Consider the following 13,574-nt stretch of genomic DNA (forward strand, 5'->3'; position numbering starts at 1 on the left):
AAATTGTAAACCATTTGTTACAAAAGGGTGTATTATCTGTTAAGTCCACTCACTTTCGCAGTAGAGTGATCATGATTTCAAATTATTTGTTCAGTGTCCCAACTAGAAGCTTATATACCCAAACAGTGTAAAATATTAAGGTCAGAATTGGTGAACGGCAGGCTTTACATCTGAAGTGGGAGAAAAGCAATTGTGAAAGAAGATGTGTGAAATAAGTCCATTTGAAACTTCAATAATAAGAGATGTGTTCTTAGGCACAGCAGCTTTAGAAAAATGTGCATATGTAAGTTGAGGATCTAGTAATTGAACTATGCATGCTTGTGTGCCTTTTGGAAAGTCTTCACGTATCCCGGGGGTAAACAGGTCCCAGTTTCAAAGACTTAATTCTCTAGAACACTGTAAACACACACACACACACACACACACACACACACACACACACACACACACACACACACACACACACACACACACACACACACACACACACTCCCAAACCAAAATTAAGTTAAACACATTGTATTTTGGCTATAAATGGAGAAAACATAATCTAGTTTATGTCTCAAGGAAAATTGAGAAGGAGAGCTGTTGTAAAAGGGCTTTGCCAAAAGTTATAGGAGGTGACTTTCTTGGAGGATCTGAGATTTTGATTCCGACATAGAACATGAGAACAAAGAATTCATCAACATTCATATTTAATTAATATTTATTATGTACTTTCTATGTTCTGTTTTAGGAACTTTTGTACTCATGATTTATTAAAGCACCACATTAATTGTTCTCTGGGTGTGGCAATTACCATTTCAGTTTTAGTTGAAATGAAGTTACCTGCCAAATTCACAGTTGATTAATGGAAGAATTGAGTTCCTACCTAGATCTTTTGATTTTAAGTCTTATATCCTTTCAAAGACATCATAGTAGGATTGAAAAAGAAATCTACTTTTAGTTTTTTAAGGAACATCCATACTGTTCTCCATGGTAGCTGTATCAGTTTACATTCCTACCAGTGTACCTTCCTATCAGTTTACATTCCTACCTCCTACATTCTGTAGGAGGGTTCCCTTTTCTCCACACCCTCTCCAGCATTTATTTCTTATAGATTTTCTGATGATAGCCATTCTGAGTTGTTGTGTGAGATGATACCTCCTTGTAGTTTTGATTTGTATTTCTGTAATAATTAGTGATACTGAGCATCTTTTCTTGTGCTTTTTAGCAATCTGCATGCCTTCTTTGGAGAAATGTCTCTATAGATGCTCTGCCCACTTTTTGATTGGGTTGTTTTTTTTCACGTTGAGCTGCATAAGCTGTTTGTATATTTTGGAGATTAATCCCTTGTCAGTTGTTTCATTCGCAAAAACTAAAAACAGAACTACCATATGATGCAAAAATCCCACTCCTGGCATATACCTGGAGAAAATCATAAACTGAAAAGATACATGCATCCCAATGCTCATTGCAGCACTATTTATAATAGCCAAGACATGGAAGCAACCATAAATGTCCATCAAGAGAGGACAAGATAAAGAAGATGTAGTACATATATACAATGGAATATTACTCAGCCATAAAAAGATCAAATAATGCCATTTGCAGTAACATGTATGGATGTAGAGATTGTCATATTGAGTAAAATAAGTTGGATACAGAAAAACAAATATCATATAATATTGCTTATATGTGGAATCTAAAAAAACAAGTGTATAAATGAACTTATTTATGAAACAGAGGTAGAGTCACAAATGTAGAAAGCAAACTTATGGTTGCCAGGGGATAAAGGGGGGAGGGATAAATTGGGAGATTGGGACTGACATATACACACTGCTATATATAAAACATAACTAATACGAACCTGCTGTATAGCACAGGGAACTCTACTCTGTAATAGCCTATATGAGAAAAGAATTTTAAAAAAAAAGAGCGGATATATGTATACGTATAACTGTTTCACTTTGCTGTACACCTGAAACTAACACAACATTGTGAGTCAACTATAGTTTATGAAAATTTAAAAAATAATAATAAAAAAAGAAAAAAAGAAATCTAGCTAGAAGTTAAACAGAACACCAGGCTTTCCTCAACCTCATCACAAAATGTACATGTCTGATGATGTTGACTGAAGTTTTCCCTAACACTAACTCTGACTGCCCATGACCCCAGTCAAAATTAGTTGTTTTTTCCTTGTGTTTCATATATTGCACATATATTGGTTAGAATATTTATTGCATTTTACATTAATTATTTTCTTACCTGTCTGCACCATTAGAAGGCAATTTGAGGAAGAGATTGTGTCTGATTTATCTTCATAATTATATTCACAATACAGTGCCAAGTGCTGTGTCTAACATGGAGGAGGCATTCAGTTACTATTTACTGAATGGATGATGGTACAAATGTGTGAAAGTTCAAGGATGGCTGTTTTACCCACATCACACTAAACCAGATTATCCGACATTCCTCCTGCACCTGCTGCCAAAGACTTTTAAAGAAATTTTAAACTTTTCCAGAACTTTCCAGAGAGCTTTTTTCATATCCTTATTCCTGAGACTGTAAATCAAAGGGTTGATGAGTGGAGTCACCATGGCATAGAACAAGGTCATGATTTTCGGCAACAAGGTGGAGTGGCTGGATCCAGGGCTCACATGCATCACCATAATGGTCCCGAAGAATAGCAGCACCACAGCCAAATGGGACCCACAGGTGGAAAAGGCTTTCTGTCGACTGGATGCCGAGGGCAACCGAAGAACAGCAAGTAGAACCAGGGCATAGGAGATGAGAATGAAAAGGAAGCTAAGGAGGATGATGAGGGAGCTTAGAGTATAGCTGGTGAGCTTGGACATGGGAGCAGGAACGCATGAAAGGGTCAGCAATGGGCCTGAGTCACATACAAAGTGATCAATTGCATTAGGACCACAGAAAGGCAGTTGAGAAATGAGAATAACAGGCACCAGATACCAGAGAAAGCCACATACCCAACAAGCAATCACTAGGTTGAAACATTGTCTACCAGTCATAATTGTGGCATAATGCAGAGGTTGGCAGATGGCAAAGTATCAATCAAACGACATTGCTGAGAGAAAGAAGCATTCAGTGGAGCCCATGGAAAAGAAAAAATATAACTGAAGGAAGCAACCAGTGAAAGAGATGGCCTTGCTCTCTGAGAGGAAGTTGATCATTGTGTTTGGAACAGTGGAGTTGACATACCAGATCTCTAGGAATGCAAAATTCCCCAGCAGGAGGTACATGGGGGTGTGGAGATGCTGGTCCCAACACACAGCACAGTTAATGGCTCCATTTCCCATGAGAGTCAGGAGGTAGATGATGGAGAAGAACATAAACAGAATGACCTGAATCTCCCTGCTGCAGGGAAATCCCAGAAGGATGAATTCATGCACTGATTCAGAATGGGATGCTGATTCGGAGATGTTCATTTAGTCTGTAAGCTATGCTGCAATGAAACATTATTATTGTGAAGCCAAATCCAAACAACTGAGTGTAACATCCAAGGCCCTTCACAATCTGATCTTTATCTACTTATTTAACCTCACCTCTTGAGTCCTATGTCCCAGATAAGAAAAGAATAATCACATTTCTGTCTAATGACATGCTATTCTTCCTACCTAAGATAGCTGTTGCTCCTCCTTTTGGGCTTCCCGCAGGTGGCACAAGTGGTAAAGAACCTGCCTACCAATGCAGAAGACGTAAGAGACAGGGATTGATCCCTGGGGAGGGAAGATTCCCTGAAGGAAGGCATGGCAACCCACTCTGGTATTTTTGCCTGGAGAATCCCATGGACACAGGAGCCTGGCAGACTACAGTCCATAGGGTAGAAAAGAGTCAGACACAACTGAAGGAACTTAGCACGCACACAAGTAGCACCCATGCACACCTTCTTTTCTACCTCCCTCTCTTTCTCCCCTCCCTTTCTTCCCTCCACCCTCCCTCTGTCCCTCCCTCTTTCCTTCCTTCCTTCTTTCTTGCCCATCCCTTCTGGATCCCTTCCTTTCTCTTTCTCTGTCTTTTTACTATTTATTTACTTTTTTTTCTTTGATCGAATAACTTGTATTTGCAATTTATGCTGTTTACTGATTGCCACCTTCATGAAATGTTGCTGGACTTCACCATCATATATTAATTCTTTGTTTTTGCCATAGCATCTGACATATGTGTATGTAAACTTATACTATGCCTTCTTGTAACTGGTCACTTTTCTATCTCTTTACCAGTCTGAGCTTCATGAAGGCAGAGATGTATTTTTCACCTCCATATTATGAATTCCTAGCACAGTTCAGTTCACTTCATAGGCATGCTAACATATTTCCTGAATCAACATTAAAGAAATGAATTGTTATTTTTTAAGAATTGAAAAAACATTCTAAAATGTTTTCCAGAAGGAATGAGAAAACACTCTAAATGCTATAGCATTTTTCTACACTAATTTGCATTTTACACTTTGCATCATTTTTTTTTTTTTTTTGCATGTCTTAATATACCAACTAGACTGTAAATCTCTGAGGACAGAGGCCAAGTGTTAATTATCTTTGATCTTTTTTGGTATCTAATACATCAGCTGGTAAAGAATCTGCCTGCAATGTGGGAGACCTGGGTTCAATCCCTGGGTTGGGAAGATCCCCTGGAGAAGGGAAAGGCTACCCACTCCAGTATTCTGGCCTGGAGAATACAATGGACTGGGGTCACAAAGAGTCGGACACGATTGAGCAAATTTCACATTATTTTTTAGGCAATATGTACATTGTAATTGCTTATTAAATGAATAAATCATTATTTCTGCCCCCATTTGAATTTTAATTCAGATAACTTTCCACTTGGAAGCCTTAATCATTTCACATATGCAAGGAGAGAACCATACCATTGGACCTTGAAGAAGGAAGTTGGGGGCAGATAAGTGCAAGGATATGGCAAAAAGAGGGGAGGATGGATAAACATGGTATGAGACTAGAGTAACCAAATGTGGCTGTTTGCCTGGGACTGAACTCATTTTAACACTGAAAGTCTTGTAACTCAGGAAGTCCTCAGCCTCAGGGAAACAGGGATACCTGGTCACCCAAGTGAAGTCCCAAAGTTGACCCAGCTACTTCAAAAATGCATGTGCACTGGCCCCCTTGAATCTTACTGAAGCCCCTCCTTTCTCTTATTTGTCCACAGAGAAAAAGGAAAAGGCTTCACTATGACCATGAGAGTATTAAGAGGACATACAAAAGTACTGAGAAGACACTTGGGAACAACAGCAGGGGCTGTCCAAATGGACTTCCAAGCAGGCTGGATGTCCTGTGCAGCCGAGTATGCTCATCATCAACTGATGTCACGCTCCAGAAATGCAGGCTGTGTGGAGATACATGGCCAAGGTCCTTGGGTGGGTAGATGCAGCCCTAATACTCTTTCCACGCAAAACTAAATTACTCAGTAATGCTGCATTTTTGAACCCATATTTCCTTTGACTAACTCTGCTTTTTTCTCTTCTTATGGTTACCTGTAGTTGATTCTTTAGATCAAATTTCTCTGAAGGTATTATTAGAAGAAAAAGACTCCATGAAGACCTTGGAAACGGAGAAATATAATGGGAGGAAGCAGCAGCCAGTGAGACAAATTGACTTGGAATTGTATTTAAGAAGAAACTGGGGCTGGTATTCTGATCTAGATTGAGTTGATAATTTTTCAAAACATTTATTGATCTGGTTTCCAATGATCAATATACTGAAGAAAACACATAGCAACCTTGGAAAAAGAAAGACCTCAAATAGTTTAATTTGGTTTCCTTACTTAAGGGAAAAAAATGCTTTATTATTCCTGAGGGACACTCTGATATCGGTATGAATCACATTGATGTCTGATACTTCCTTCAGAAGAACTTTGAATGTCTCCCTGACAGTTGTTAGCCCTGGTTTGGCAGGATCTGTGTCTCTGTCTCTTCTTTCTAAATGCAGTGATATCATGGAATCTATTTTGTCAGATAAAATCATTGTTATGATTTCCCAAGACTTGGTTACTCAGTAGATAGACAATTACATATACATATAAGTAAAAACAAAACAGAGCTAATATTCTCTTAGTTTTAAAAAGAATTTGTGAAACATTCCCAAAGTGATTTGCTTTTCCTAATTCCTTAACCTACCTGGACTTCCAAGTGGATGGTAATTATTGTAGTTTGTCGTCGGTTCTGTCTCTCTGAAACAATGTAAATATATGTAGTCACAGCTCCTATAAGTGGAACCAGGGAAGCAATACTTTTAATCCTGTTTGACATCATCTCCTATGAATTGCTAGTCATAATGCAACTCTTTTCTTGCTTTCAAAAGAGAGTATACTATCACTTAGAGTTGTGAGAAAGCTAGAAAAAGGATTCATTTCTACTTACTTCCTTTAATGACAAACACCACGGATTTACCTGGGAATTGAAGTTATTTGGATTTTGGCCCTCAGATCTTTTATCAAGAATACCACCACCACCACCACCACCAAGAAACAAATTTAGGATTATTTCTTGAGGAAAAAAGAAAAGATAGGGACATGATGTGACTTCTGCATACCTGCGAGCTACGCTTAGGAGGAAATGAGTCAGTTGTGTCTTTGCTTCTCAGCTCCGGTCTCAGAAGTGTTGATTCCCAGGACTTTCACTGAAAAACAAACCTCCTTTTGTACAATTAACTTGGCAGTGACTGCCAAGATTCTTGTCAGGGGAGATGTCTGGAGGATGATGAAGGTTAGACTTTGGGAGTGGCTTCTAGTTTTTAATTTGGAAGAAAGGATTCAAGTACCAGCTACTTAAAGTTTTAAATCTAAAAAAAAGGAGTTCTGAACCAACACAACATTGTAAAGCAACTGCTCTCTAATTAAAAATAAATTAAAAAAATGGAATTCTGGAGAGCATCCTATTCTCTATTTTTGGTCAGTATTTCCAGAGATTTGGTTCTTTGTGTGTTTAAAAAAATTGTCCTTTGGGAAGGCTAGTCTCTCAGGCCAGTATCTGCCTTTACCATCTGTAATTAAGTACTTTTTAGAGAGCAACTGGGAAAAATAAGTAGTTGTGTGAACTGAGCATATGGTGTGTCTCCTGAACTCAAAGTTAATTATGAAATATCTTTTTATTCTGTAAGACCACAGTTCCTCTATGGAAAGGTGACAGCTATGTAATCGATCACCAGAGAAATGTAGAAAATGGAAAATGTTTTTCTTATGAGGAAGAAAAAGGGGAAAACTTAAGGAATATGAGATCTTTTGTTTCTAGTGGTGCCATTATGGTTTATTTTTTGTTTCCTTCAGAATCAGTGGTCTACTGTATTAGCTCTGTGCTATCATAGTATGAGGCCTTCTCAGGTGGCACTAGTGGTAAAGAACCCACTTGCCAAGGCAGGAGATGTAAGAGACCTGGGTTTGATCCCTGGGTCAGGAAGATCCCCTGGAAGAGGACATGGCAACCCATTCCAGTATTCTTGCCTGGAGAATCCCATGGACAGAGAAGCCTAGCAGGCTATAGTCCATAGATTCACAGAGTTGAACATGACTGAAGCAACTTAGGATACATCATAGTATGATGAGTTTTCTCTTAAGATTCTTGAAATTATTCCCAATGTTATTCTAACTTTTTTTTGTGTACAAAAAAAATAGTTATCTTTTTTGATCAATATAATAGGCCCAATAATGTTATTCCAAAAACATCTTCCCTGACGTGTTACCTACATATTTTTTTCAGAGTCACTATCTGAATGACCGTTTACTTTTTTAAACAAAATTCATGTTTCATTTAGGTTGAAACAAACTTTACAAAATTTATTTTTTTCACCAAAAAATATAACAAGAGTATTTTCTGTATTGTTCCTGGATAAACCACAAAACACTTATTTTTGTAGGTTTTGCTTATAAATCAAGATGAGGCAGTACATACACAGTCATGGAAAAAGACAGAAGAAAACAGAAAAATCAGTTGTGAATGACCTTTTTTTAATACCTTAATTAAAAAAAAAAATCTTTGGTCATGCTGTGTGCCATGTGCGATTTTAGTTCCCCAACCAGAGATTGAACCCAAGCCCTTTGCAGTGAGAATGTGAAGTCCTAACCACTGGATCACCAGGGAATTCCTTGAATGACCTTTTAGAGAATCTCTAGAGTGAGGTATAGTAACGCAGTCTCTTAGTGTCTATTTCTATGTGGTAGTGAAACGTTGAGCAAAAAATATTAGAAGTTTAAAGTATTTATAGGTCATTATAGTGCAAGGTGGGAAGCCGTGAGCATCAAGAGTCAGTCTGAGGCGGCAGGACTACAACACGTGTTTGGTGATTAGAAACAGAGGATACAAGGTAGAGAGAACGTGGACCAAGACACACTTTCCCTAGTTAACAGTTTTGTCCAGGACCAGTTCTTTCTGTCTTAATGTCATCTGTGCTAGGCATGCCACAGGTTGCCAACTGTTGGTTTTTATCCTGTCCCAAATAAAACTCTTTCCACGTTGTGATGAAACAAGACCAGTGTTTCAGACTTCATGTGCATTGTGGTGGGAGGTTTTCCATTGTGATGGAAATGTTTTTATTAGTATCAAGCGTGCAAAGATGTCCATTCAGTTTCACAAATTGGGAATTCATTGGACGTATCTTCTGCTTAGTAGACAGAAACATTTGACATGTAGATTTCTTTTCTATGATATTGAGAGTCATTTTAGCTGACACAGTCCCTCTTCTTGCTGCAGGGGGAAGCCACTGTTCCTTAGCATTGGATTTAGCAACCAGTAGGCATCATTTCCTCTTCTCCATAAAAACTAAGGCTCAATGGTAAAGAATTCACCTGCCAGTGCAGGAGATGTGGGTTTGATCCCTGGGTCAGCAAGACCCCTTGGAGCAGGAAATGGCAACCCATGCCAGTATTCTTGCCTGAGAAATCCCATGGACGGATGAGCCTGGAGGGTTACAGTTCATGGGGTGGCAAAGAGTCAGAAATGACTGAGCGACTGAGCACACACAGACATCTTTTTCTCTTCTCCATAAAAGCTAAGGCTCGGCATGTTTTTTTTTTTAAACATCCCCCTCTTTCAGTCCTAACAAGGCAGAAAAGGAGAGATAAGAAAATTAGCATAGGGAAATTCCCTGGAAGCTCAGGGGTTAGCACTCTCCGCTTTCACTGCTGAGGGCATGTGTTCAATTTCTGGTCAGGGAACTAAGCTCTCTCAAGCCAAGCTGCCAAACAAACAAGCCAAAAAAGAATGTCAACATGTTTTTAAAAAGGCTAGACATCTGTTTTCCTAATAACTTTTCCTTGTAAGGGGACAGAGACCTTCTTGCATTCTATCATGGCAACTGATTTAAACTTCTCTGTCATTTAACATCTTTACCCACTTGCTTCAGGTAGATGTGTCAACATGTTGATTAATGGATGTGGAAATATTCTTTGGAGAAAAGTTAATGATCATCCAGAAATTGAAAAAAAGAAATTTAATGAACTAGTTTAACAGCAGATCAGAGAACAGATAAAAAATATATTAACTAGAGACTACATCAGAAGAATAAGTAATGCATTCTGAATAGATAAAAAAGAGAAAAATGAAAGAGAAGTTAAAGTGGAAGTCCAATATTAGTTTGACAACTGAAAAAGATGAGAGAGGCAGACAGAAGCAAATATTTAAAGACAAAATGCTTGAAAATTTTTATAGATTTGGTCAAGCACAAAAATCTACAGTCTCAAAGAGCAAGCCCAACCCATTACAAACAGTATAAATAAGAATAGATTCATACTTATATGAGTTATATGTAAGCAACAGAAAACTAAAGACAAAAATACTACTCGAAAAGGAACAAGAGAAAAAAATTGATCGATTACATCTCCATGCAGAGAGTTGATTTCTCAATATCTACAGTGAAAACGGATGTGGAATTGTATCTTGAATATTCTGGGAGGGAAACTGCCAAATCAGAGCTGCATCAGCAGGAACAACATCCATGGAGGATCAATGTTAAACAAAGACACGCTAAATAAAAGCAGTGTGGAGAAATATGGGAGGTGCACCCTTCCTAACTCTAATAAATATCCAAACTTTGTGTTTTACTTCTTTAGACATAATTTTTAAACAATCTATATCTGAGAGTTCTTTTATAAACCATGTGTGATAAGCCCAGTGTCTGAAGTCTGGGTGTCTGTCTCTTCTGTCTGAGCGTTTTGTTGGCTCTAATTTGTGACACTTTGTTATATTGTATATTTTGGTAAGAAAAATAACAGCACCGAAGATGTCAGAGGCCTAATCCTCAGACTAACATATTCCAAAGCTGTGAATCTGCTATTTCACCTGGTGAAATGGACTTTGATGTACTAAGATAAGGGGTTTCAGCTGGGAAAACTTTCAGTTTCTAGGTGGCCCCATTCAAGATGTATCCTTGTGTCCTTAAGGGCATTGAACCTTTCCTGGTTTCAGGAACCAGAAAGATGGTAGGTGTGAGACAAGGCTTGATTTAGTGTTGTAGGCTTTGAAGATTCTTGCCAAAGCCTCCAGAAAGGACTATAGCCCTGCCAAACTGATTTTTAGCACAGCAAGACTTTGTTAGACTTCTCACCTATAGAATTGTAAAGATAATAAATTTATTTGTTTAAGCCACTGAGTTGGTTGTACTGCATTACTGTAGCAGTACAAAAGTATTACAATTAAAAAATTTTTTTTTTAAGTAATACAGTTGTCTTTGGCTTTGTCTGCTCATTGCCCTTGAAAAAGATGCTCGTGTGGATTCTGTGAGACCTAAGAGGAAAATCCCTTCCTCACCCAGGGTTTGAACTTGTGGCTGTCAGGCACCAGAGGACACTACTTGTTAAGGATATCCTTAAACGAAAGCAAAGTCTGAGATTCCTGATATATAAACTAAGGCTACCACATTCGTGAGGACCTTTCTGTAACCTCAGCTTCTCAAGGGCTTTTTTTTCCTTTCCATCTACTTATTACCAAGGCAACCTTCCCTATATACAGTTCCCTAGAACTGAAGTGAGAAGCATGCTTAGTTCTGATTTTTCTATTTTTATATATTGTATATATTATAGAGTGGGTATTTGATAACAGTTTGATAGGGTGTTTAGCTACCTTTAGACCATGTTAGGGTACATTTTTATTTTCACCTCTTTAAGAAACAAAAAGGAATTTTTGTGACTATAGGAATTCATAAAATATGTGCTTATTCCTAATCTGCTGAGATGTTTGTGTATGACAAAAATCCTCAAGTATCAATCCTCTATGTTCGTTTTGTTAACAAGTGTAAGTAATATAGGTGGTTGAGACTCTGCTAGATACATTGGTGGCAAGGAAATACAAATGTATATGCAAGATAATCAATGTGTTTTTACTTATTAAGAGCAAAGAAGAGTAATTTGTTTGAAAATATAAATGACTAGTTATGCCGGACATATATAAAATGAAAATGGTAAAAGATAAAACTTGAGATGAAGCAGAAAGATTTAGAAGTTTGAAGGAAAGTAAATTATTCACTTTAGTTCAAAGCAACTGCAATAATTTTTTAAAAATAAATATTATTTGGGGTTAATTTTCTATCTCTGTTCATTGAAAACCTAAAAATAGTGGAATGTCAACTATGCTAATGGGAAGTAATTCTTAGGATAAAACTGATTTGGAAATTTTTATCTATAGTAAGAAGATAATGAATGCCCTATTAAGAAGCCATAGATGAGGCCGATGAGAAGCCATAGATTTGGTCATTCCGGAGGGCAATGATTCTAATGACTGGGTATGTTTCTTTTAGGGACCTTGGAAGCTACGCTGATGCAGTTTGATGGGAGATATTGACCCCTACTATGCCTGAATAATCTAACTCAAGGGGGGTTCTACTCTCACCTGCGTGTATCTTACCTTTTCCCTTGAACTGTCACTTTGCAGTTGGAGGGAAAAAAATCTAAAAACTGGTCTGCCATGAGAACTCCTTTTGCAAAAGAGAAATATCTGATATTATCCTGTTGGTATGCTTTATTTCTTGTTCTTATCCTAAAGTGAAATCCAAGTATAAGTGTGACCTTTTAATGTTATGTTAAAATATTATTTAACAAGCCTACTTAAGGCTCATCTAACTTGAGAAGGATGTAATTTTAACTTAGTATTTACTATTTGGGATTTCACATGTGTACAATTATATAGTTAGATATAATAGAAAACTACTAAACTGTGTTAATTTTCTTGTTAGTGTGGGGGAAAAAAATCCCAAATGTTAAGGTTGTGTTTCCCTTTAGGGCATTAAGAAAGAAAGAAAGAAAGAAAGTGAAGTCACTCAGTCGTGGCCAACTCTTTGTGATCCATGGGATTTTCCAGGCAAGAATACTGGTTTGTATATTCCTTAGAAATGTTATTTCAGTGTTCTTTTTTATACTGTGATTATATAAAGTCATTATTTATATTCTCTTTTGAATTGGCTTTGTCATCCTACCATCCCTCATTAAAGAATTAAATAGTTTTGACATGTGTTCATCTATTTCAGAATTATCTTTTTTTAATTTATTTTTTTATTGAAGGATAATTGCTTTACAGAATTTTGTTGTTTTCTGTCAAAACTCAACATGAATCAGCCATATCATAATTATGTTTTATAACACAAAAAACTTTACTTTGACAGCAACACATTGTAAAAAATACAGTAAATCACTAAAGAGGGCATCTTTGTTTTCTGGCTAAGATCCATACATAGGCACCAGTTAGAGAAGATTCTTGAAGTATCATCAAGACTTGTGTTGTATTAAGGCTCTGTAACACCCTGAAGGATGTGTTCCTGCTTCTACAGCTTCCTATGGTAACTTGGCATTTATCATTTAGCCTAACCCACTCCAGGAAGCATGGTTGGGAAACCACTGAAAATTGTTTTACTCAGATAACAGACTGACATATGGAAAATTGGTAGAACACGTAGTGTCAAATTAACCAACACAAAGTAGGTAAATGGGAGAGCTGTGCTGTACAATAAGGTTAGACTGTTTCAGAACCTTCAGAGCCCAAGGTCAGCTTTCCAGCAAGAATTGACATACAGACTACTCAAACAACAGCAGCCCAGGGAATCCCAGGGCTCATTAGGCTGAATGGTGGCATAAGGACCATAAAAGCTTCAGATACAGACAAAGCCCTAGGGAAAGGAGATCTCTCTAGTCCTTACAGTGAGCCCTCAATTAGGGCTTGACTCATAAGAACACCATTAGGGCACAGACAGGGCAACATTGATGGTCATCTGAGAATATCTCATTTTGCTGGCCCGAGACTATGAAGAAGGGGCTGGTGGAATGAAGAGCAGGGTAAAATGTTCTTTCTTTGAAACTGCGTAGTTCCTAATACGCAATGATGTAAGTTTCTCAGATCTCCAGTCTCCTCCCTTACACTTCTTTCTGACTCTGAAATCCTTTTTATACCTCCTGTTGTTCATACTCTTTTTCTCTATATACTGACATTTATCAATCTTAAATTTAAGAAATCATTTGAGTCTTGTTCTCGGTTTATACACTTAGAAGCATTCACCAAACAATGAAGTTCCCACAGCATCAGGGAATTCTAGGGATAGTAGTATTTTGGAAGGTGACTACAAGATTTAGATGAGATAGGATCA

General features: G+C 37.6%; 2 protein-coding genes across 2 annotated transcripts in view; both read right to left on the bottom strand.

Moving 5' to 3' along the window:
* LOC145512684 (olfactory receptor 11H6-like) overlaps nt 1-13,574 on the bottom strand; it is a 364,468-nt gene that overhangs the window by 100,884 nt on the left and 250,010 nt on the right. Inside the window, exons 5-6 of the mRNA XM_081506971.1 lie at nt 6,546-6,632; nt 6,131-6,216 (exon numbers count right to left, since the gene is read on the bottom strand). The gene's annotated coding sequence lies outside the window, so the exon portion shown is untranslated. The remainder of the gene's footprint in view (nt 1-6,130; nt 6,217-6,545; nt 6,633-13,574) is intronic.
* LOC145513828 (olfactory receptor 11H12-like) lies at nt 2,442-3,428 on the bottom strand. Its single transcript, XM_081510779.1, is given in 1 exon segment — nt 2,442-3,428. A coding segment is annotated over 1 exon segment (987 nt).

This window comes from Giraffa tippelskirchi, chromosome 7 (assembly GCF_054371585.1).
Source record: "Giraffa tippelskirchi isolate mGirTip1 chromosome 7, T2T-mGirTip1v1.2.pri, whole genome shotgun sequence".
NCBI lineage: Eukaryota > Metazoa > Chordata > Mammalia > Artiodactyla > Giraffidae > Giraffa > Giraffa tippelskirchi.